General features: G+C 44.5%; 2 protein-coding genes across 7 annotated transcripts in view; one reads left to right on the top strand and one right to left on the bottom strand.

Annotated features, from left to right (window-relative positions):
- Nucleotides 1-10,365, top strand: part of Igf2bp3 (insulin-like growth factor 2 mRNA binding protein 3) — a 134,557-nt gene extending 124,192 nt beyond the window's left edge. For 3 of the 6 annotated variants that reach the window (XM_017592993.3, XM_063286031.1, XM_063286030.1), the window contains 5 exons: nt 244-360; nt 4,723-4,797; nt 7,094-7,225; nt 7,739-7,852; nt 8,204-10,365. In XM_017592993.3, the coding sequence (XP_017448482.1) occupies nt 244-360; nt 4,723-4,797; nt 7,094-7,225; nt 7,739-7,852; nt 8,204-8,302 (537 nt within the window). In that variant the 3' untranslated portion in view covers nt 8,303-10,365. The remainder of the gene's footprint in view (nt 1-243; nt 361-4,722; nt 4,798-7,093; nt 7,226-7,738; nt 7,853-8,203) is intronic. The other 3 variants (XM_063286032.1, XM_063286034.1, NM_001372112.1) reach the window with 2 other exon arrangements.
- Nucleotides 10,366-10,945: 580 nt separating this feature from the next.
- Malsu1 (mitochondrial assembly of ribosomal large subunit 1) lies at nt 10,946-19,769 on the bottom strand. Its single transcript, NM_001106593.1, has 4 exons — nt 19,500-19,769; nt 18,428-18,606; nt 12,549-12,630; nt 10,946-11,161 (listed from the first exon to the last, which is right to left on the bottom strand). The coding sequence occupies exons 1-4, from the start codon at nt 19,738-19,740 to the stop codon at nt 10,974-10,976; spliced, it is 690 nt and encodes a 229-aa protein (NP_001100063.1). The 5' UTR covers nt 19,741-19,769; the 3' UTR covers nt 10,946-10,973.
- Between the last annotated feature and the right edge of the window lie 6,332 nt (nt 19,770-26,101).

Genomic DNA, 26,101 nt, shown 5'->3' with positions numbered 1-26,101 from the left:
GGAAAGCAAAGTATCGATAACTCAATGAGATTCTGAAGTCTAGGAAAACTATGTAGACAAAGGTGAGATCCTAACGACTGGTCCTTTCAGGACCAGCTTTGGCTTGATAGGTGAGCTCTGGTTAATTCAGGTTTCCATGACCTTCCTAGTACTCCACTGTATGAGAATGTTCCCATGCCAAAGGTGATGTCTCAGGGAGTCTCTGCAGCAGATAAGCACTCATGTCCTGCCTCTCTTCCACAGCAATCAGAGACGGAGACCGTGCACCTGTTCATCCCCGCCCTGTCGGTCGGTGCCATCATTGGCAAGCAGGGTCAACACATCAAACAGCTTTCTCGTTTTGCAGGAGCTTCGATTAAGGTATTGTTGTGCACACGGTGGCTCTCCTGATTATATGAGAAAATGAAAGTGGGAGGCTGAATTAGGAATATGGCAGGAGCCCTACAATGGTGGCTTCACTGTGCTTAGTTAACATCTCTCTCAGAATAATTGGTCTGTGGAGAAGCCAACTGGACAACATCTCAGCGCCTCTGATCCTGACTTACAACTTCCTTCTAGCTCATCTCTTTCCGTGTTCTTGAGAGGCATGTGTGAGCTGGGCAGCGGTGGTGTACTCCGTTAATCCCAGCACGCTGGAGGGGGAGGCAGGCAGATCTCTGAGTTTGAGGCAAGCCTGGTCTACACAGAGAAGCCTTGTCTTGAAAAACAAAAAAACAACAAAAAAGAGCCATGTCTGTCACCCAGCCAATGAGGATGGGAGGATGTAGTGAAGTCTTTCCCATTCTGTTCTCAGAACCTGGCCAGGCAAAGCTAAAGGGGCAGCAGGGGAGTGAAGTTTTGTGTTGTCAACTAAACATTTATTGTGTAAATGCAGGACCGCTAGTGTTTGTCAAAAGAGATCGTTGTGTCTCTGCAGGATCTGTATTTTGATGTGTTGAAGCAATTCACTATTAGACAAAGGGGTGTTTGTGTGTGTTCGTGGCACCTCTGAGGAGGTGCTCGACTCTGTACACAGGGAGGATACTGTCTGCTGCTTCCCCAGTCGCAGCGCTTTATTTCCTGAGATGGTGTGTTACTGATCAGCTTACGGACTCAGTGGCTGCCTGGCTCCTGTCTCTGTCCTTTCCAGCTCTGGGCTGTTTATATAGATGCTGGGATCTAAACAGTCTAACAACTGAACCATGCCCCCCATCCTCAGATTCTTGCTTTAAAACAAAGGTTTCCAGGTTTGATAAGCTCACAGCTTTCTCCAGGAAATGGTCAGTGAGAGATTTTAAAACCTCCTTTAAAAAAAAAAGATTTAATACAATTTCTGTACAACATATAGAGTCCACTTCTGGATATCTATCCACGAGAAATGAAACTTAGCATACACTCTCCTCCCGCAAAGGAAACGACAGTGTTAATAGAATTTTTATTGGTAACAATCACAAATGCCCTTCATGTGCAGATAGAGTGGAATCCTCCATGCAGTGAGTCTGCGCAGTAGAAGTCACTGAGTAACATGGAGGTAACAGTGTGAGAGAAATGTCATGTATTGTGGTGATGGAAGTCAGAAAGGAAACCCTCACACTGTACGGTCCATTTATGGAATATTCTGGAACAGGCAGAGCTACAGGGACAGCAAGGAAGTCTGGCTGCTAGATACTGACATGGGAGATGCACAGAGACACTACTTGAGGGTGGGGGTGGGGGTAAGTGAGGACTGTTCTGTGATTTCATTGTGGAGTGGGGGAGGGGGACTGTTGTATGATTTCATTGTGGAGTGGGGGAGGGGGACTGTTCTGTGATTTCATTGTGGAGTGGGGGAGGGGGACTGTTGTATGATTTCATTGTGGAGTGGGGGAGGGGGACTGTTCTGTGATTTCATTGTGGAGTGGGGGAGGGGGACTGTTCTGTGATTTCATTGTGGAGTGGGGGAGGGGGACTGTTCTGTGATTTCATTGTGTGTGTGGCAGGGGAGGGGGACTATTCTGTGATTTCATTAAGGAGGTAGTCAACCTGAGTACACATTTGTCACCCCATAGAACTGGACAACAAAAGGTAAAATTTGCTTTATATAAATTAAAATTCAAAACACAGAAACAGTCTTTAAATATTTTCTTGTAGAAGAGACAGGAAATCCAGTTACTATCAGTGAGTGGTAGAAGAACAGGCCGGGATGATGAAGTATGAAGTCTTTACTGCCTTGTTAGTGCTTGAGTGTTTGCAAATCAGTGTTTGACAGACAGGCAGAGAGATGGCTTAGCAGTTAGGAACACATACTGCTGTTGGAGAGGACCTCAGGTCAGGATCCAACAGGCTCTTCTGGCCTCTGTGAGGATCTGTGCTGAGGTGTATAATCCATGTCCAACAAACACTTTTTCTTAAGCTGTTTTGGAAAGTTAACCTAACACATTCTCATTCTCTCTCTCTCTCTCTCTCTCTCTCTCTCTCTCTCTCTCTCTCTCACACACACACACACACACACACACACACACACACACACACACACACACACACACACAAACACACACAGTGAATTATGCTCACTTCTTCCTGCCTTCATTAGGTCTCCTAATTGGGCGGAAAATGTGTGTTTTGAGAAAGCCACACAGACTCCAGGATCGGCTGCCTCTTTTCCTGTGTGATACAGCAGGACTGGCTATGGTTACCTTTTTGTGCAGTTTTATTACACAGATGCTGGGGTCTGTTTTGTGTACATGTGCACTCACGTGTGCACCTATGTGGACCTCAGGTGTCTTCCTCCATTGCTCTATGCCTTATTTATTGCCTGGGATGGGATCTCTCACTGAATCGGAACTGTGTGGCCAGCCACCGTGTTCTGATGACCACTGTCTCTACCCTCGAATGCTGAGGGTACAGGCACATGCAGCTGTGCCTGGCTTTCTTTGTGGGTGCTGGGGATTCAAACTCTGGCCCTTGTGCTCACCCAGCCATCTCCTCAACCCCGAGGCAGTTATTTGCTGCTACCAAATCATAATCATTTAATGTGCTCACATTTTGACATTTAAGTTACTCTTAATTTATCCACAACAAGTAAAATAACCAACCTTATTCCTTTAACAGAAGTTTATATGAATAGACTTGGTTGGTCAAAGGATATGAACCCTTTTCCATGCTTTAAGAACGGGTAGCCAGCCTGGTGGTGGGTGAACACACCTTTATCCCAGCATTTAGGAGGCAGAGGCAGGCAGATCTCTGTGAGTTCAAGGCCAACTTGCTCTACAGATTGAGTTCCAGGACAGCCAAGGCTACCCAGAAAAAAACCTACCTTGAAAAGAATCAAAAAGAAAGGAGGGATGTAGAAGCCACAAGTACTGTCACTGTGTGCACCCCCTCAGCCTTGGCTCTCTATCATTGAAAGTATTTAAAATAAAACAAAACAAAACAAATAACTGGAATGTTAAAGAATGACACCTTTACAGAGTTTCTTGTGAACAAAACCTCAGGAATCTGGACTAAGTGCAAGGAACTCTATTGGCTTGTTCTTCTGACTCAAAACACGTCAGTGCCCTGCATTAGTAGGTCTAGGTATCAGTTTGACTCAAGAATGGTGGCTTTATTTTGAAGGGAGCAGAAAGCAAGAATTGATTTATCCTAAAGTCTTTTTCTAGAAAAAGTACATCCAGTACTTTTTCTACATCTAGTACTTGGCAGTGATGATCTTCAGTGGTAGATTGGGGAGACTTTGTTTTTACATGGTTTTAAAATATAAAGATTAGGTTTTATTTGCACAGTGAATGTCAGGGTCTCTCCATTGAACCCAGAGCTTATCAATGAGGCTATTTCTCTGCCTGGTTGATCTGGAGAACCCACTTTCCTCTTGGTGCTGGAATTGTTCGGGTGAGCACCCACACGCCAGTCCTTACCACTGCACAACAGACTTTTTACTGAGCCATCTCCTTCACACGAATATCCTTAAAGTAACTCCCTAACTGGGTGACAGAATCCTTTCTCCTGACTCTGGGCATGCTGGCTCCTTTCCCTATACATTTCTGCACCGTTTTTTTCCCTAGCCTGAGCTTTTGATTTCATATACTCCATGAAAACTTAGAAGTCTGTTTATCTGTCTCCTGCTTAATTAATACTGGTTAATGTCCTATGTTCAATGAGTACACTTGGGAGCAATTTACCTAGTAGTCTTAGCAACAAAAAGTATACAAATAGTTTGAGCAATCCAGAGAGGATCTTCCCCCTCGTTTAAATGTGAGGACAGCTGCCTTGACAGCATCACCCTATTCTCTGAAAGCTAAGGAGACAGCACAGATGTGTTAACCTCACAGCTTAGGAGCCAGAGCTTCCACCATGTTACCACACTTCCCGTATCACTGCAGTTATGATCAAGAGCACGGGGAGTGGATACAGGGAGTTAAAAGCTCTCTCAGGCTTTTAACTAAAGAGTTATGGGTCGGGTCCTTTAATTTCCCCAGCCTTCCGTGCTCCCAGTGGGCAGTGATTACTCTCTAGCTAGATGTGGTATGGGTGGCTTCAGTGGCTGTATGTGCAGTTTTACATTAGAGTCAGACACCATTTTAATACTCAGTAAATAGTGTGCTATCCCTGACTGGCCCATATTAATCATAGCCCCTCCATAATCCCTTTCCAGAAGCATTTAATTCCGAGCTCAGTCAATCATGTGCAGATGTCAGGCTGGTCTGCCTAAGGTTTGTCAGTGACACCTGACAGAATCATAACTGGCTGGTGATGGGTCTATTACAGATCGCGCCAGCCGAAGCACCAGATGCTAAAGTGAGGATGGTGATCATCACTGGACCACCAGAGGCTCAGTTCAAGGTATGTGCTGTGGAGGGCACAGGCAACGAGAGGAGCCTTCTCCAGCCCCCGTATCAGTGCAAAGGTCAGAGTGGAGCCACACCAGGATTATTTCACAACCATAAACCAAGAGCCTTTAGTTTCGAGTTCTGTAACGGTTCACTGCTTGAAGATCTGTTCCTCGGCATCACCATTCCATCTTGGAGATGGTCTAATCTTGAGTTACAGTGGCCCCCTTTCTCTTACCTTCACCCAGCACTGTCCTTGGGTTTTAGTTAGAAGGTTAGGGCTGTGACGGCATGAGACCTGCCTTTAACTCCTGAACATTTATTGGTATCTGGGTCCTTTGGAGCTGGAACATCTCCGTGTGTTCTGAGGTAACGGAGGCAACTTAGCAGCTGGACTCCTATTTCAGATCCTAGTCTGGGCATTCACCATGTGTGACCTTAGCCCACATGTCCTCTTCTCCCCAGCTCCTCATATATACAGTGGGCAGAAGCATCGCTCTCCTAGGTAGCTAAACAATGAGTAGTGCTTACAGTAGTGCCTGAACAAGCAGCACCACCTCCCTCTGTGTTCCTGTGAGAACCAACTCTGAGGCAGTCGGTGAACCACCAGTCACGGGTGCGTTCATTGTGGTGAATGGTTAGTGTGGAACACTTTGTCTTAGGCAGCTAAGTTTTGAGTTGTAATGGTGCTAGTTTGCTATCACCATGGGGATGGTTGGGACTTTCTATTCTATTCATTAATCCAACAGCTGTGTAAAAGATCGAGCATTCACTCTTAACCTTAGTCTCCTCTGCTGTTAAGAAACACTCCATAATACCGCCATAGCTCACCCCACCATCTCTGGGAAGGAAAAGACTAAACCAGAGTCTTGCTATGCAGATGCTCTGCCTTGAGCTATATTCCAGACCCTCTTTTTTGTTTTGTTTTGAGTCAATGAAAATCCAAAGCTGCTTTTACATCATTTACGGAGAGAATGGAAGAACACAAATGTTACTATGTTGAGCACCACTGCCTATGTGTCCCAGTGAAGTGCTCCCTCCCAGCAGCCTCACAGTCCGCAGTTCATGTCATAAATTGGAAATGTTAAAGACTGGCTCTGGGTAGGGTTATAGTGCCTTTCTAGCATGAGAGAAACCACAGGTCTGATACCCACCATACACATGCACATATGATACAGATGCACGTGCAGGCAAAACGCTCATACACAAAAAAGTAAAATTTAAGAAGGAATGTATAAGTGGTAGAGCGCTTACCTAGGAAGCGCAAGGCCCTGGGTTCGGTCCCCAGCTCCGAAAAAAAAGAACCAAAAAAAAAAAAAAAGAAAAAAGAAAGAATGTATAGAAGATTGGATAGTGGGGATGAATTTTGTCTTCTCTCTAATCCTCCAAATGAACCTAATTAGCATCTACACCAGTGGAAATCTGGCTATTTAGGCTTTTGTGGCTTTCTTGGCAGCTTGTCAGATTAGCCCAGCTTCCCCACTTAGAATTCCTTCTCCTTTGAAGTGTAGAGGACAAAGTAATGGTTGCACAGAATAGGGGGTTTCTTACATAAAACGTCTGGTTGTACAGGACGTGTGAGTTGAGTATTAGAAGTGTACATTAACTTGACTTCTGGAGCCTCTTTGGGGGGAAGCAGGAGACAGGCTCTTACTCTGTAGTCACAGCTGACCCCACACTTGTAGCTATGCTCTTTCTTGGGCGTAAGTCCCTCAGGGCTGGAACTACTGACGTAAGTGTCATACCCAGCATTTTAGCTTCCTTAGAGCTGAAATCACCTGAGGAACAGATCTGTTTAAGTAGAAAATGTCCATGTTGGCCAGTGCCTGTCCTGTTTAGACTTAGCTCCTGTGAACCTGGTGTCCCTGACTACATAGTTCTTCCCTGGTTTCTTTTGCTCATCTCTTCTTTTCAGAGTAGGAGAGCCTTTGTTCAAGACTAGAGTGTGAATGGTCATTTGCCCCTAAAGTCATTTTTCATTAGACCTCTTACTAAATGCCTTTATTTTCAGCATACAGCTTACTCTTGAAGTGTTGGTGTGCAGTGGGTCTCATAATGACACTGTCACAACAATATTCCTCGCTGCACGCTGCCCATGTCCTCTGCTTGTCAGTAATTCAGTCACCTTTCCTGTAAAGTTATCATCAACCCTCTCTGAGGCTCCTGACTACTCTTACTGTTGTCAGCCCTCATTCCCGATGTTGATGAACCACTACAATGGATACTGTAGGCTCCACAGGCTGCCTTCCAAGTTAACTGACCTTTGTTTCCAGTATGAGTGATACTGATAAGCTACATTGTCATCGTAGGCTCAGGGGAGAATTTATGGAAAAATTAAAGAAGAAAACTTTGTGAGTCCTAAGGAAGAGGTGAAACTTGAAGCTCACATCAGAGTGCCGTCCTTTGCTGCTGGCAGAGTCATTGGGAAAGGAGGCAAAACGGCAAGTACCCCATGGCAGCCTGCCATGCTGGAAGGAGGCAGCGTGGCAGGAGCCGAGCTCCACCCCGGGCTTTGTCCAGTTTATAAAGTGGAGGTCATCAAAGTTTGGAGGTCTCCTCTTTCTGTAACCTGCCAATGAAACTGCTGCGTATTTCAGACCAGGGCACTGGCTTGGGACTTGAAAGGGGCATGCAGTGTTCTCTCCTACATATAACCTTAATGGACAGGAAGTAAAGTTTTACAAATATCTTCAAATTGCAAAAAGTGGGTTGTAGTCTTTCTCAACTAAGTCATTTCCAGACCCTGAGCAGAACTTGAGGACCTGAGTCTGTTTTTGCTGTTTACTTCTGTAATGGGTTTCTTTGTCCAGACCTTAGTTCTAGTCACGTTCAATGGGAACTTAAACTGTTAGTGGATAAACTGAGCTCTGTAAAGCCAGCGCTGCGTCTGGCTTACAGGAAGTGCTTGGGAAATAAACTTTTAATGCTTAGTGATATGATTGTATCTATTTCAGGTGAATGAACTCCAGAATTTATCAAGTGCTGAGGTTGTTGTCCCCCGTGACCAGACACCTGATGAGAATGATCAAGTCGTTGTCAAAATAACTGGCCACTTCTATGCTTGCCAGGCAAGTGGCTTCTAAAAGGACAAGCTCTGAAGCTCTATCCTAGGGCTACCATTGCACGTGTATGAGTGAGCCTCTTCGGTGCTCATGGGTCATAGTGTTGGGTGGGGATTGAAGTGTGCTGTTCCTGCTGCTAACCAGGCTAGCCTTGAACTTCTAGGCTCCAGAGAGCCCACACCTCAGCTTCTGTCCTCACGCACCGCTGAGCCTGGCTGAGCTTGGCACAGCTAGTTTTCCTTTCAGCCAGCACACTGTTAAGTACTGGGCTCATGGATTTCACCTTGATGCTGTTGCAATAGAGTAGCTTGGTAACTTTGGACCATGCAGATTCTATGAAGTTCTATCCTTTTGTAGGTTGCCCAGAGGAAAATTCAGGAAATTCTGACTCAGGTAAAGCAGCACCAACAGCAGAAAGCTCTGCAGAGTGGAGCACCTCAGTCAAGGCGGAAGTAAAGGCTCAGGAGACAGCCACCACAGAGGCAGGCGCCAAACCAAAGACAGATCTGCTTAACCAACAGACGGGCGCTGACCCACCCAGAATCACATGCACGAGTTTTTACCTAGCTGGTTGTTTGTGAGGACCAGGCAACTCGAACTCCTGTCTCTGTGAGAATGTATACTTTATGCTCTCTGAAATATATGACACCCAGCTTTAAAAAAAGAAAAAAAGTGGGGGTAGGGAACGAGAACTCTGCACTTCCCTTGTGATATCAGAGTATAACAAATGTGCTAATTTTTCTTAATATCCTTCCATAATGCCAAAAATTGGCATAAATGGTACATTCACTAAATTTATCAAATAAATTTAAAACTAGGACGTTCCTAAGTCCAATTGTTGAAGTTGGATCAAAGTAGAACTGTCACAGGAACACAGCATGAAGCCATCAGAATAGAAGAGCTGTTGCTTCCTGTTACTCTAACACTAACGTGGTTAACCTAAGGGAAGTGCCAGCCGCTGTTGGCGGGGTATTCAGCGTGCATTTTTTACTCAACTACCTCAGGTATTCAGTAATACAGTTAAAAGCAAAATTATTCCTTTTTTGAAAATTTTATATACTTTATAAAAACTCCAACTGTTTTTTTAAAAAAAAATAAAATCTAACAGTTATCAGCTGATAGGCAAGTAATTGAAAAAGTAATTTTACGTCTGGCTGGTGACAGTAAAGTTGGAAAAATAATTTTGCATTTTTTGAGCCTTTTGACAGTAGTTGGAAAGTCCACTAAATGTTCAAAGACAAGGAGCAGTGCCTATTCTCGGAGAGCAGCAATACCATGTATCCCTTTGTTCATATGTGGGAAGGCTGTTGATGGTGCTGACCATGCAGCGTGGCAGCAGGTCTGGGACTATTAGTATAAAGGGCCCAGAAGATGTGGGGATTTGTGTTTAAGCTATGTGTGGGAATTCGTAAATGCTTTGTGCTTTGACTGTCACCACGGAAAGGAAGTGTGTCAGTGAAGAAATGCAGAATTTAAACAAAACCAGCTTGAGTTTGTTTCACAGGATGCTCAGCTTGCCAACACACGTGAGCTCAGACTGTACTCTGAGCAGACATGGAAAGAATTGCTCTGTGAAGACCAGGGGGAGTCAGGCGGTATGACGGTACTGAAGGGCAACAGAAGCTCCATGTCCTTGTGCCTGGCACTGTCACGAGCCTCGGCTATTTTGAAGGTTTTTAAACAGTGGAAGAACTAAGTCCACCAAAAGTCTTCCATGAAATGTAGCAGAGCTTTTGTCTACTCTGCAGCTATTGTGACAGTGAATCAAGGTAGGGCATCCAGCCAACAGTTCTGACTTCCCTTTGCCCTTCCATAACTTAGTGGCAAAGCCCTGTGTGGATACTTGTGGGTGTGGGTGGTCCTCAAGGCCATGCTGCTTTCTGAATCGTTTTTGTTGCCATGTTCATAAGGTGGTTACAGTCGTATTACACTGACCTTGAGGGTATTATGTAACCCTTCAGAAAATCACTTTGCCTCACTTGTGTTTCAGGATTAAACTTTACATGCTTTTAAGTTTTTCTGAACATCAGCATATCATTTAGACATTGTGAAGATGGTTTCCTAAACATTTTCATAAAACCAGTCTATTTTGTAGTTTTAGCCAAAAAGTGCCCCCTTTTTACAACTGGATTCATCTAGCATTTTCATATAATGGATTTAAACTGCTTAATAAAATGTGACCTGCTCTCCTGCTTGGATCTCAGGGGAGGTATGCTTAAGGCCAGAGCTCTTCCTCAGTATTTGATTTTTCCAGTGTTTGTTTTTTTAAAAACTGACAGGTGCTACATTTCTATCTGTTGGTTTCAATTCTGCCATATTTCATGTCTAGCCTTTTAGAGTGGCCAATCATGTTTTACTTTCTCTTAAGCACTGGTGGTCTGGAGTACCTGGTACTGAGTAACTATAATTGTGTTTTGTGTTCATCATATACAGATCATTTCTCATCTGTAGTGTGCCCCAAATGCAGCTTCATTTTCCAGGTCCCCTGATGCAGAATAAAGCTTTCATCATAAGCCACAGCTTCTGTAGTATGTTTTCATTCAGATGATTGTTCTTGAGTTCTTTTCTATGATATCTTAGAGTAAACAGTAATCTACCAGTGAGTTATTTTTTCAGCTCCTGGTACAAAATATGAACCTTGGTTGTCCCATTTAATACAAACATTGTACTTGTACCACCTGGGAGCACTCTGGAAGGGTTATAGAAACGCTACCCTCGTACCCTGCTACTTACTACTGTCCTCAGACATCTCTGGGGAAGGGAGGAAGGCTGATATGGGTGGGGTTTTTTGTACTTTTTTTTTTTTTCCCAGGCTTTGGCCATACCAAGGCAAAGAGGATTTGCATTTAAACAAAATGAATAATCTGAACAGAGAACTGGATCCAACATGGGATCAGTGCTACCTGAGGCAGCATGCTAGACTCTCAAGAATAAAGACAGTGTGCTGGAACACTGGGGTTGAATTGCTGGTTCCTGGTCTGTGAGCTGATTTACCCAGTCTCCGCACAGCTACCAGTGTGAGTGTCCAGAGGCCGGCGAGAACTTGCAGTGACCAAGCGGATGGGGCTAGGACTGTATGTGCACATGGCTCGGTCGAGTCAGAGGGATGGACGGCATTAGCTTTGTTTTATTTACATTTGAACTCCATTGGAGTCAGGGATGAAGTGTCATCTTCTAGTCCAAGAATGAAGTCTTCAGGTAACGTCTCAGCTGCTATCTGAGCTAACTGGTCATCAAAAGAACGTAGAGTCCATAATTTCTCTAATTCGTAGGTTTCTCTGGTTTCCGGAAGCATCAAATGGATCACCATACTGCCTATCAGGAACAGACAAAAATTCCAATGAAGAAAATTCATTACTTATATTTTTATCAATGCACATTCCTCACCTCCGACTTCTCAGAAGGGCAAACGGGAGACCCCTTCCTTGCAAAGTGATGCTGTGGCTTTGTTAGAACATCTGCCACTTAGCATGGAAATGAGGTCACCTTGTAGCTTGAATGATGGTTGCTAACTTTAATCCATGGAATGCAAGTTGGGTCGGTCAGGTTCCTCTTTTCTGTACATCTTGTGAGCAAAGGTTTCAAAGTCAATGGTCCTACCAGACAGGGCTTGCCTCCAGGACAGCTGTGCTCACAGCAGAGCTTCAGTGCCCACAGACATCTTTGTTTTACTGCAGAGAGAGGGTGGATACTGCTAATAAGCATCCTGTTCTGCACTATGTAAGACGTCCCCAAGCACACAGAAAATATGTGACAAAGCTGGGAAACCCTGGCCTACAGCCTTGAAAAGCACGTGTCTCACAGCACAGCAGGAAAATGGGCCTGCTTCCTCCTACACACACATCTTCTGGCCTGTGAGCTACCCTATGGGCTCTGAGGCTCAGACAGCCAGCACACAGTTTACTGGTCATGGCCATTGCCATAAGAGACACTATGCTTTTCCAAAATGGTCTTGTCTTCATGAAACTGGAGTGACAACTTGTGAGCTAGCAAGTTTCATGTCAATGTGACACAACTATAGTCATCTGAAAGGAGAGATCCTCAACTGAGAAAATGCCTCCAGAAGTAGGCTATAAGGCAAGCCAATAGGACATTTTCCTAATTAGTGCCCAGGGGTCCTGGGTTATATGATAGCAGGCTGAGCAAGCCAGTAAGCAGCACTCCTCCATGGCCACTTCATCAGCTCCTGCCTCCAGGTGCCTTCCTGCCCTGACTCCTTTCAATGATGAACTGTTATATGGAAGTGTGAAGGAGACACATCCTTCTCTCCCCAAGTTACCTTTGGTCATGATGTTTCACCACAGCAGTCATAACCCTAATTATGAAGCTTGCAAGTAGGCTAAAGTCTCAGACACTTGCTGCCTGGCCCCAGAGCAAGTTCACAGCTACTGCTTCCCTTAGTAGTTCCCAAACTGTGATATCTTAATACACTGTTACTCATGTGTGTGGTCCTTACATACAAGGCATACAGCACGTGTTCTACCAAGAGTGAACACATTCTTCCAGAGTTCTTTGGGTAAGCAAAACTCTCACATGTGACTAATACTTCCTGATAGAATCAAATCAAACTTTTATTACATGAAACAAATTCAAAATTATTACATTGATATGTACTCACCAATTTTATTTCTACCTTTTTTGCAGCTGAAAACAGAGTTTAAATAAAGGGTATTTATTTGTAAATTGCACACTAGTAACTTACCGAAGTCCACACACAGCCAGTCGTCAGTGTCCTTCCCCTCGATCTTGACATATGGATCGCTTCTGCACTTCAGGTGTTTATACTGAAAAACAAGCCATGCGTTTAGGGAGGGAGGAAAGTCTCAGCTCCTACTGTCCAGGGACAGACTGAATTTAGGGATTAATTCACTTCTCACAGACATCATCTGCCACATGATTCATTAGTTTAGAGAAAATAATTTCCTGCCCTAACCTTCTCCTTGGCTGTGTTTCAAATGACTGCTCACAGAATGGCAGCACTGACAAGGAATTCATATGCAGAAAACCCAACTCTTCACAACAAAACAGACTTTTAAAAAACACATAATGTATAGATGAACAGACATTCTCCAAAAGAACTTACAGCACAGTGGTGATCACATTACTAATAATGCAAGCCCACACTACAGCATGCTGTTTCACACCCATGTGGATGCCTGCTATCAGGAAAGCAAAGTGGCAATTCTGATCAGAATGTGGAAAAAACTTATAGTGACAACGGAAACTACAGTGTAGTCAGCTGTATATAACAGTTCGTAAAAAGTTAAAAACTGCACACAGGACATTCAGGCCTTTGGCTCTAGCCAGATCAGACAGCACCAGGTGATCAGGCCTTTCTGGCCTCTTGTGGTCCAGAGAATGCCATCTGTCTAGGCCTCTAGCTTCCGAGGATCAGAAATCACTCAGCAGGCAGGACTCCAGCCTCAGGTCAGTGCAGGAACCTTGACTCCCAGCTCCCTGTGACCCTGATAGACTGGGGCTTTGGTTCCAGTGGTATCTAAGGTCAGTGTGGTGTGGAGTTCTGACTTGTAAGATCCCAGGGGTCACTGCAGGATCCTGAGTACACTGCTATGCTCTCAGAGGTTACTTTAGGCCTGAGACTATAATCATAACCTCACACCCCAGGTGGTAGATTTCACTGGGTCTGAAGTTTAGTATCCTTTCTTTAGCAGTTCAAACTACATGGTTGCCTTAGAGCTTAGTGTGTAGGCCAGCCTTTGGTCCTGATGACACATGCCCAAGACAGGATTACTTCAGCAATTTCGGTAATCAATACTAAGTTTTACTAACAGCTAAATTTCAGGCAGATATTCCTCTTAATGCTGTGACCCTTTAATATAGTTCCTCTTATGATGACCCCAACCATAACATTTTTATTGGTACTTCATAACTCCTTTCGCTATTCTTAGGAATCATAATGTAAATATCTGATTTCTGATCACCTTATGTGACCCCCATGAAAGTGATTTAACGGTTACTAAATTGAAGGTGAAACCCTAAAATGTGGAAGAAAAAATTAGCAAGGAGATTGAAACATTGAAAACAATCAAAAGGGAAATGAAGGAAGGGAACTTGAAAAGAGATGGTTAATCAAATAAAAAACACATAACATCGTTAACAGACAAGGCTGTGCAGAACAATTCCACTGTAACCAAATGGGCTGGAAAGCAAGATTAGTTCAACATATACAAATCAATAAATATAATACACCATATAAGCTTAAGGAAAGAAACCACAATCATTTCAATTGATGCTGAAAAGGTTCAGCGTGACTTTGTGATAAAAGTTCTGGAGACTGTACGAATAGATGCCATATACCTCAACATAAGCAAGGCCACTACATACAACCATAAACTGGTAGCCAACATTAGGCTGAATGGAGACAATCAGGACCAAGAATACTCACTCAACTGCTTATGTAATCCAATACTGCAAATCTTAGCTACAGAGATCAGATAAGAGAAAGACATAAAAGAGATAAAGTAGGAAAGAAGTCAAACTAGGCCAGGCATGGTACCACACACCTTTGCATCCAGCTGGAGGTCAAGCAGAGACAGGCACATAACCTCTGAGAGGCCAGCCTGGTCTACAAAGTTCCAGAACTGCCAGGGCTACACATTAAAACCTTGTCTTGAAAAACCAAAAAGTCAAACTGTCTCAATTTGCAAATAAAGTGGTTGTGATGGTGACACCTTTAATCCAGCATCCAAGAAGCAGAAGTAGATGGATCTCTGTGAGTTCCAGGCCAGCTGAGACCTTGTCGATAAAATAAATAAATGGCAAACCAGCCCCTACATAAATAGCATTCTTTACATAAAAGACCTACAAGTCTACTAAAAAAACCTTTTGAGCCTAATAAAAACTTCAGGTACAGAATATAAAGTCAATCTGTATAAGTAATTTTTAATCACCTTTGTGTGTGTGTGTGTGTGTGTGTGTGTGTGTGTGTGTGTGTGTGTGTGTGTGTGTGTACAATAATCTGGGTAAGCAAATGGGAAGCACATTAAAAATAACTTCAAAAAATCAAATATTTAGGAATTGTGATGGTTTGTATATGCTCTGCCCAGGGAGTGGCACTATTAGAAGGTGTGGCCCTGATGAAGTGGGTGTGTCACTGTGGGTGTGGGCTATAAAACCCTCACCCTGGCTGCCTGGCAGTGACTATTCTGCTAGTAGCCTTCAGATGGAGATGTAGAAATCTCAGTTCCTGTTGCACCATGTCTGCCTGGATGATGCCCTGCTCCCACCTTGAAGATAATGAACCCAATCTCTGAACCTATAAGCCAGCCCCAACGAAGTGTTGTCCTTATAAGAGTCATGGTGTCTGTTCACAGTAGTAAAACCTAAGATAGGGATATATGAAGTCAAAGAAGAAAAGGATCTCTACAACAGAAATTCAAGACAAAAAAAAAAAAATCACAGAAGACACTCAAAAGGACAGACTTTCCCTGCTCCTGGATTGGCAGATAATGTGAAAATGATTTTACTATCAGAATTATTTTACCAATTTAATGCAATACCTCTCAAAATTCTAGTGCTATACTTCACAGGTTTAGAAAAAAAAAATAATGGAAGAAGAAAAGCCCATGAACAGCCAAAGCAGTCCTAAGGAGCAGAGCGCTGCTGACCCCGAGTTACATTGGTGGAGACAGCCTGCTCTTGGTATTAAGATGAACAAGTGGGGCTGGACAGCTGGCCCTATGGTTGAGAGCTGGCCCTGTGGTTGAGAGCCTGTATTGCTGTGGTTGGGAGCCTGTATTGCTTTTGAAGGGCCTGGTTCAGTTCCCTGCACCACAACCATCAGTAACTCCAGTGCCAGGGCATCAAACACCACCTTCTGACCTCCAAAGGCACCAGGCACACAAGTGGTACACATATATACATGCAAGCAAAATACTCAGACTCATAAAATTTAAAAATCTAAAAAATTATAATAAATAGACGTGTAGGCCAATGGGATAGTAGAAAACCCAGAAATAAAAAGCTATGCTGTGGCTACTTAATTTTAAGGAAGACAAAAACAGGTATTGGGGAAATGGCAGGTTCAGCAAAAAACTGAACCTCAGTAAAACTGGCCATTCACCTCCAGAAAACAGCAACTCAGCTCACGGATCCATGGCCTTTAATTTAAAACATGAAAGAGTGAAGCTTACAGGAACTAGCTCCAAGGATCAACAGATGGGGCTACTCGGAAATAAAAGACTTTGAGTCTGGTTAATTTCACAGTGTGGTGTTTATTATTCACGGGTTCTCTATAATAAATTATAATTTAAAAGAAGTTAAAAACAATGACTATATAATCCAAATATTCCACTTCTAGGTGTACACCCTAAGTTAAAGCAATAGACAGTTGTATGGCCATATGTAAAGTAGCAATCAACAGCAGAAAGCTGGGCATAACCCGAGTGCCCATCAATGGGTAAATGAGTAAATAAGAAGGTACAGACAGTAGGATGTTACTGGGCTAGGGGTACTCTGCGCAGAGCATTAGTACTCACAGATCCTGGGCCCAATCCCCACCACTGAACAAGGAAAACCAAAACAAACAAAATCTAGCACATGCTACATACAACACAGGTGAACCTTGACCACACAAGTTGAATGATATAAACTAATCATGGAAGCCTGAAAGCTATGATTCTAACTGTAAAAGTAATCTGTACTTCTTTACTCTTGTGCAACTTTTCTGAAACCTCCCAGGTTTTAAATATTCAAAAGCCTTACACACTTGGTAACTTTTCATCCACCCCACAGTTGCATCTGAGAGATTTTTGCCTTACGACTCTCTCCACCTTTCCTGGTCTTCCTGTCTCCAAACACTTCCTAAGAGTGTTCCTCCACTTGACTGAGGGTTGTAGCACATACCTTTAATCCCAGTACTTGAGAGGCCGAAGCTGAAGCAGGAGGATCTCTGAGTTCAAGACCAGCCTGGTCTGTAAAGTGAGTACCAGGACAGCCATGGCTACACAGAGAAGCCAAAAACAAAAAAACCCACTTTCTCCACCTTCCATACTGCCCTAGGTTTGCTTTCAACTCAATTTTATTTTAACAGCCTTCTCTAGGCACCCCCAGCTGTTCTTAACTGCCTTTTCTTTGTCCAATTGTTAACAAAGAGTATCTAGTCCCCTGTAGAATGGTGCCACGATATGCCGGAAATACACTTTTTTTTTTCTTGTTCTGAATCACAATCAGTCCAGCTCTTCCTTCTACTGAGACCCGTGAACTCACAGGGCAAGGACTACATGTATTTCACATTTACCTTCCAAACACTTCACAGTGTTTGGGTAACTCCTAGGCAGATGGCCTGGGTTGTCAGCTGAACAGGCTAGAGTAAGCAAGCTGGAAAGCAGGTTCTTCCATAGGTTTCTGCTTCAAGTTCCTGCCTGAGGTTCCTACCATGGCTTCTCTTAATGAAGGGCTATAACCTGTAAGCTAAAAAGACAAACACCCTGCCTCAGATGCTTTCCTTCATGGTTGTTACCACAGCACAGAAAGCAAACCGGGACAAGAAGCGTTGCCCAGAACTTTTTGGAAATTATGGAAATTTATATGGCTATCCAGTATAGTAGAAAACACAGCCGCAGGTGGGAATCAGATGTCTGAAAGCAGCAAGCGTAACTGAAGAACACTTCAGAGTATCCTCTCCATTCGAGTGGAGAGAGCTGAGCAGTTAAGAGCAGCTACTGCTCTAGTAGAGGACCCAAGTTTGGCAGTCATGTCTGGTGACTTGTGTGCATATACCCACAGAAGCATACACATCCATATATTGAAGACAGGGTTTCTCTGTGTAGCTCTGGCTGTCCTGGACTCTGTAGACTTGGCTAGCCTCAAATTCGATCTGTCTGCCTCCACCACCCAAGAAGCTGAGATTAAAGATGTGTCACCACACACACCTAAATCAAAATGAGTCTAAGGGCTTGAGAGTTGACCTAGAGGTTAAGAGCATGGGCTCAATTCCCAATATGGAGGTCCACAACTTCCTTTGACTCCAGTTCTGGAGGACACATGCTTTCCTCTTAGGTATACATATGATATAAAAAATAAAAATAAACCTTTAAATCTTTTAAATAATTTTTAAAAACCTTTCAATAGCTAGAGGCTATCACATCGATGCTGCCCTAGAATAGACTCATACAGTCTTCTGACTTGTTTCAGATGTTACTAATTTTTCTTGTCACAAAAGACATGAATTAGAAATTATCCGAACTTGGGGCTGGAGAGATGGCTCAGCAGTTAAGAGCTCTGACTGCTCTTCCAAAGGTTCTGAGTTTAATTCCCAGCCACCACACAGTGGCTCACAACCATTTGTGATGGAATTCAATGCCCTCTTCTGGTGTGTCTGACGGTGTACTCACATACATAAAATTAATAAATAAATTTGAATAAAAAGAAATTATCTGAACTTAACAGAGCTAAGTACTTATATCCCAAACCTTTTACTCTGAGAAACCATCAAAATCAAAATCACTCTGGAAAATTCTAGATTGTGGGCTTCCTCTGTAGCCTCTTGTGTGTTACTCCCATCCTAATGTACCAAGTCACTCTCTAGGTAAAGGTTCAAAACAAAGGAGAGCATCCTACCGTCTTCACAATGTAGTGGACCATAGCATGTAAGTGTCGGGTGGAAGTCCCACTACCAATTACAAAGTAGTCTGTGTATCTCATTTCTGGAGGAACCTTGATCACACAAATGTCTCTTGCATTTTCTTGCTTCAGAAGTGAAACCAGCATATCGATGTCAAACTTGGCACCAATGTGATCTGAAATGCAGAAATGCTTGTGTCAGATGTTGGAGGAAAATACAGACCTGCATTAGTCTACGGAACCGGACTGACACAACTGCTCCTCTAAGAGTGGATTTATATCCAAAATGCTTTGGTGAATACCAGGAGGATCCCAGGTTCAATGCTAGGCTGAAATCTCAGGAAAGCAATGTCTACAGATTTTGTTTTTAAAAGACTGAAGGTGTGTTCCTCCACTCAAAACAAGACCAACCAACCAACCAAAAATCAGCTCAAAACTGAACCTGGACCACAGTTTATTAAAGTACTACTCGGTTTTTCTAGGCAGGATGCTCAGATTACAGACACTGAATACTGCTATTACCAAATGGAAACAGTAGCAAATGGCTTTCTACTCACTAGTGCTGACATGAACAATATACGACAAATGCAGAGATGCTACACAACGACCAGCGGCATGATTTGGAGGAAAGTACAATATCCAAGGGGGTTGGGCACTTTAAATTGAATCACGGCTTAAAAAGGTTACTGAACTATTAATCGGGAAGTAGGCGGGTTCTCAGACAATACCTAGTTCACAGCCTTCAACGGATATGAAGAAACGTGGCTGCTACGACCAGTGCAACTATCAGTCCATCTGCTACGACCCTGTGCAGAAGGTGAGGCGGGATGAGGACCCTGGGTTATGATGCCACAGGCCGGATGTGGCCAGCGATATGACTGGGATTTTGAAGACAAGTCACCTGGCCTCCCGGTCTCTTAGCTATGCAAAGGAAAGTTGGTGCCAACCACCTCACAAAACCCTTCCAGCTCTGCGTCTGCGCGAAAGGCTATTTCTCAGGCCCCTGAAGCGCACAGGGATGCCCAGGGCAGCATGGGTCAGCCCAACCACCAGCTGTCTGCCGGCGTACCTGCGGCTCCCGGCTGCAGGCGAGCATCGCCTTCGGTTCGCTCCTCAGGCTGAGGCCCATGGTGCAGGCCGCGCGGGCTCGGGGTCGGGGTCAGGCAGGTCGCGGGCCCCGCGAGAAGCCATCTCTCTGCCAGTCGCGGAAGCCAGGGAACCGAAGACACCTTGGGGCTCGCTCTCTGGGAGAACACCCTGCGCCACAGCAGCGGCCACACACGCCGCGCAGGCGACCAGCCCGGACCCATAGCTGTCGCCGTGACTTCTCTTGGGGGCGGGGCTTCCGAGCAGCTCCGGGATTCTACGTCACGAATGGACGGGGTTGTAACCGGAAGTGGAAATTTAGGCGGCTTGGCTGGGGAATAGTTTATTAAGGAATGACAAGGATGGTGTTGGCCGTGCTAGCTTACGCTTTTATTTCCCGCACTTGGGAGGCAGAAGGATCTCTGAATTCGAGGCCAGCCTAGTCTACAGAGTGAGCTCCAGGACAGTCAGGGCTACACATAAAAATCTTGTCTCTCTTAAAAAAAAAAAAAAAAAAAAAGGAAGGAAGGAAGGAAGGAAGAAAAAAAGTTAGCTCAAATAATCTGTATGGGGCTGATGGTTCTACAGTTAAGAGCACTGTCTGCTCTTCCAGAGGTTCTGAGAATTGATTCCCATCAATGACAAGGTGGCTCACAACCATCTGTAATGTGATCTGATGCCCTCTTCTGTCTTGTAGGTATGCATAAATAAAAAACATCTTAAAAGGAATTAAAGGGTTTCTACCTCTCTCTCCTTTCTTCTTTCCTTTTCTCCCTCCTCCTTCTCTCCCACTTTCTCCAGCCCCTTTAAACCCTCTCCTCTATCTTTTTCTTCTCCTCCAAATATGCAGAAATTAGCCCTGTTGGATAAGAATTAAATATTTTTAGCCATCTCCCACTGTCAAAAAAACAAACAAACAAACCCTAAATTCAAGAATTAGAAGGCTGAGCGGTCAATAGCACAGACCACACTCTTCCGGGGGATCTAGATTTAATTTCCAGCACACACATGGCACCTTACATCCATCTGTAACTCTATTTCAGTGGCATTAAATACCCTCTTCAGATAAACACCTGAACAAATAAAACTGAAAACACAAAACAAAAATGACTCATACAAAAAAGAAAGAAATGTTTGAGCCGAGGCATCAGGTATGGTTGATTGCTTCCAGCAGAAGATATGGGTCATTAAATAAACACTCAGTGCTGGGTTTGGGATACTATCCTCCCTACATTATTGGTCAGGGTGGCCATAGACCCACCTAAAATCAACCTAGGCTATTGGTGGGGGGCGGTTGTCTACCACAACTAGATGGTACCACCATATTGCTGAAGACAACACTCCTTGTTTTCAAGCTGGAACTAATCTAAAAACTTCTTCCCCACTGGCCAGCTTTCATCGAGTCAGGAAGTGGCATGCAGGTCACTGGGGGAGAAAAGTCATCAGCAGACTTACCCTTAAGATATAATCCCAAACTGCCAGGGTAGATGTGCCCACCGATTTAATAGTGGAAGAGTTATGGGGTTAGCCAACCACTTTCTGATTAGATTTGAGCTCTGCCTCACAGGAGGGAATCCTTGCCTAAACAAAAACATCACTGGAGGGGTTGGGGATTTGGCTCAGTGGTAGAGCGCTTACCTAGGAAGCGCAAAGTACTGGGTTCGGTCCCCAGCCCCAGGGGGGAAAAAAAAACATCACTGGAGAGGCCGTAGGCCCTGGGGAAACCTGTTCCTATTGTTTTGTTAGTGAGCCTGTTGTCAAACTACCTTTTAAATATTTACATGTACACTTAATGCAGAGCCTCATAACTGGTTAAAGTGCCGAGACTATGTGAATTACCAGGAATTGTAATCTTCTAGGACCAACATGTAGACCTGCCTTCAGCCCCATATTCTCATAGAGGGCATTTACATGTTTGCCATGACAACTTGAACTTCTGATATCACATTGTTCCTTGTGTGTGTTCCTGCTTCGTTCATCCTAGACTGTAAACATGTAGAGGTCAGGGAATTCATAACATGTTCCTTTGTGCCCAGACAGTATCACCATAGACGTGCTCAGTAACATTCTCAGTGATCTCCCTGCAGAGCCTGACTATATAATACCTTGCTCTGAATTGGCCTCATGGGAAAGATATTGTGAGAATTCTGGAATTTTGGTTTCTTAAAAAAAAAAAAAACAGAAATATTGTAAGAAGCTGTTTTCATTTTAATCCCAGAAGGTGTAGAGCTGTGAGGCTGCTTCAGACTTTCTGAGGCAGCTGATTGTGATTTGCCCTGTGCTCTAACAGAGGCATGGTTTTGCCAGCTGCAAATAGGTTCTGCGACTGTGTGATGTTTGGAATTCTGGGAATTTTTCAGAGGGTACATACATGCTAGGACCCTGAGAGGCAGGGTGTGGGTGATTGCTGGTCACTAGGGGAGCGGGGAGGGTGTTTGTTAGTAGTCATGCTCAAAGAAGAAACAAGAAAAAAGAAATTAGATTCAGAGCTCTCTATCTACCCCCACCCCATCTTTCTTTTTCTCCTATCTAGTGTTAGGAGATGAAACTGGGGTGGGGAGATAAAGGATGGGAAAAAGAATAACCTGCGAAGTAGCAAAGACTGACTACAAGCAATGTGGAAACAGGAAGAAATAAATTAGATTCAGAGATCTCTCTATTTCTCTCTCCCCCGTGTCCTTCTTTCTCTCCTATCTTCTGATAGGAGTCAAACATTGGGATAAAGGGTGGAGGAGAAGAACCCACAAAGCAGCAAAGCCAGCTACAGGGAGAAATGCTTCAGACTTAGGCATTTGTATAAAGTCTATCAGAAAAATCCCACCAGGCATACATGGTCAAAATCAACAAGTGACAGTATGCCCAAAGGAGTACAGAACATGTCAGTAGGTTGGAAGAGGGTCTTAGCTTAGGATTTTTGCTTGTGCTGCCTCAGGATAAAGAGGCTGGGCAAGTGGGGTGACCTGTGGCTTGGGAGCGGTCCAGAAGCAAATTAACAATCAGTCAACTTTGATCCTGAAACCAGGATGTTGTGGGTCAGCCACAAGCACTGTGTTGTGTTGGGAAGACTCGGGTCATATATGACACTGTTGTATGATCCGCAAGAAACATCACACTTTGACCACCAGCTGGACTAAGCAGCAGTCCCAGGTACCTTAGAAATATGAGTCAAGTGGTTAGAAGCCCTGGCTGCTCTTTCAGAGATACCGAGGTCAGTTCTCAGCAACCTCAGGATAGATCACAGATATCTAAAATGTGACGCCCTCTTCTGGCATGCAGGTGTACATGCAGATGGAGCACTCTCACACATTAAAAAAACATACCCCCCTCTCGTGTGTGTGTGTGTGTGTGTGTGTGTGTGTGTGTGTGATGTGTGTGTGTAACTCCAGCACTTAGGTGACTGAGGAGGAGAATGGTTGGATGTTCCTGGCTGTCTCCAGCTATAGAGTAAGTTCCAGGCCAGCAGATGGTACATAGTGAGACCTTGTCTCCAGGAAACAGAAAGGAAAGGAAATGGGAAAGGAAGGAAGGGAGAAGGAGAAGGGAAGGTATTGGACGGTAAAACCATGCCAGGAAGCTTGGTAAGGTAGAGCGGGTTGACACCCAGAGACTCGGTGGGCACACACCTGAGGCTTAGGTGACTCCCCGCTCCCTGCCAGATTCCCGACCTGGAATATGTGTCGTGTTCCTTACATAAAAGAGACATGTCTTATGGTTACGTAGGCCCAAACAGAGTTCTCCATGCTAATGAGGTACCTAGAGGCCTGGAGGACTTAGCCAGACACTCCTCCCTGCAAAAGGTACTTAATCTCAGACCTACCAAGAGAAGTGGGTATGGTACATTATGCATCAATTTTCCACCATGAACAACCAATAAAACTGTTTAGAACCATGAACTGTCTCTTTTATCAAGATTCTCCGTGGTCATGGAGAAGGTGTTCCCCTACAGAACTGAAGCTTAATTCTCCCATAGAAGGCCTCTCAGTGCTTTCAGCCACGGACGCCACCAAGCCTGCTTCTGCCAAGCTAAGGACAATCACCCCACTGGGACAAGCTGGAGATTCCCCACGCCTACCCCTGGCTCCTGGCGCCCAACTCGGTTCTCTGCTCTTCTGAGACTCCCAGCAGCGCCTGGATGTCCAAGAGTCTGAGAACCCCATTCCCCTGGGCTTGTCACAGGACCGGGGATCCCCGAATAAGTTCCTGCTTTACCACTCTCCCACCCACAGAGTGGTACCTCGGTGCTTCCCTACAGCCCAACCCCCACCCCAGCAGCTGCACAGGGTAAGCACTTCAAACTTCCTGCATTCCGCCTCCCCAAGAGGCAGTGCCCAATGGTGAAGCAGATGCAGACCCACAGGAAGGTGTGGAGTGTTAAGCCTGGTGGAGGAGCAGTGCTGTGATATCAAAAGGAAAAGTATGAGGAAAGCAATACCAAGAGAACATTTGAAGTATGGCCGGAAGGCCCCAGAGAGGCAAGGCAAGCATGGTTCAAGAATGTGAACTTTGCCACCTCCACCTGAAAGAATAAAAAATGCAGCTAAGTCAGAAGTTTAAAAAAGCCCCAAATACCTCAAATTCCAGACCCTGCCCTCTACCTGTACTAGCTGACCATAAAGTTAGATTAAAATCTTAGAGAATAATCTTGAGAAACAGGAAGCTCCTCCCAGGAACTGACGGACCATAAAGTTTAACAATCTTGAGGAACAGGGAGCTCCTCCTTGTGATTTTTCATTAGTATTCTCGACACTTTCCAATGACACCATCCCTGCCCCCTCAGGTTGTGGTTTCTCCCTTTAAATACCCTTTCTCCCAGCCTTTCGGGGTCGAACTCCACTGCCCCTGCGTGGGATATGAGTCTCGACCCCAGTTCCTATCAATAAACCTCATGTTTATTACAGCAAGGACTGTCTCACGTGAGTTCTTGGGGGGTCGCATCATCCCAAGACTTGAGTGAGGGTCTCTCCGCTCCGGGGGTCTTTCACACCCTTGGCAACATCTGGAACAAATGCTTACCATATGTTAAAGACTCAAGACGCATTACAAGAGGCTATGGGACCCTTTAATGAATTTGTCTTTTACCATGAAGATACATCGTTTTCTTCTGTAACTCACCTAATTGATGAACAGCCCCTGTTCTCAGCTCTAATAGTTTTCCCACAAAAGAATGTTTACTGCCTTGTAATAGTTACTCATATGACATGAACCCCCACCTTCTCCATACCCTTCAGAACACAAATTCGGATCTCTCTTAGCCTATGTCTCCTGCATACTGTACTGCACACATGTCTCAGGGTGAACCCAAGATTGCAGACCTTTTGCAGGGATGGAATGTCCAGGAAGGGCAGCTTATTGGCTAAACCCTCAGGCCTCTAGCTACCTTATTAGCATGGAGAGCTCTGTTCTGGGCCTCCATGACCTGTGGTCACGTTTCCTTTGTGGGAGTGTGGCACGTGTTCCAGGCCAGGAATTTGGCAGGAAGCAGGGAGTCACCTAAGTCTCAGGTGTGTACCCACCAAGTCTTCAGGTCTCAGACCTGCTCCTCAAGGTTTACTGTTCCCCCATTCCCCTCCCACTGCCTTCCTCCACCCACATCCCCCGCCCCCATGACCATCTTGTTCACCTTCTAAGTGTGATTCAAGCACCTTCGTTTGGGCCTTTTTCCTTGTTTAACTTCCTGGGTCTGTGGGGGTTAATCATGGGTATTTTGTACTTTATGGCTAATATACACTTCTCAGTGAATGCATACCAGGTGTGTCCTTTTTGATCTGGGTTACCTCACTCAGGATGATATTTTCTAGTTCCATCAATCTGCCTGCAAAATTCATGATGTCCTTGTTTTCAATAGCTGAATAGTATTCCATTGTATAGATGAACCACATTTTCTGTATCCATTCTTCAGTTGAGGGACATCTGGGTTGCCTTCAGCTTCTGGCTATTATGAATAAGGCTGTTATGAACATAGTAGAACAAGTGTCCTGGGGTTGGGATTTAGCACAGTGATAGAGCGCTTGCCTAGCAAGCGCAAGGCTCTGGGTTCGGTCCCCAGCTCCGAAAAAAAGAAAAGGAAAAACAAAACAAAACAAAAAACAAAAAAAAAGTGTCCTTGTGGTATGGTGGAGTATCTTTTGGGTATATGCCCAGGAGTGGTATAGCTGGGTCTTCAGGTAGAACTATTTCCAATTTTTGAGAAACAGCCAGATTGATTTCCAGAGTGGTTATACAAGTTTGCACTCCCACCAGCAATAGGGGAAGGAGTGTTCCTCTTTTACCACACCCTTGTCAGCATGTGCTGTTGCTTGAGTTTTTAATCTTAGCCATTCTGATTGATGTAAGGTTGAATTTCAGGGTTGTTTTGATTTGCAGGTCCCTGATGACTAAGGAGGTTGAGCGTTTGCTTCTCTGCCATTTGCGATTCTTCTGTTGAGAATTCTGTTTAGCTCTGTAACCTATCTTTCAGTTGAGTTGGTTTTTTGAGTCTGACTTCTTGAGTGCTTTATATATTTTGGATATTAGCCCTCTTTCAGAGGGTGAATATCTTGTCCCAATCTGTGGGCTGCTGTTCTGTCGTGTTGACAGTGTCCTTTG

The sequence above is a fragment of the Rattus norvegicus genome, chromosome 4, assembly GCF_036323735.1.
Source record: "Rattus norvegicus strain BN/NHsdMcwi chromosome 4, GRCr8, whole genome shotgun sequence".
Classification (NCBI taxonomy): domain Eukaryota; kingdom Metazoa; phylum Chordata; class Mammalia; order Rodentia; family Muridae; genus Rattus; species Rattus norvegicus.
The sequence above is the reverse complement of the archived record's forward strand: the minus strand, read 5'-3'. Positions and strand labels throughout refer to the sequence as shown.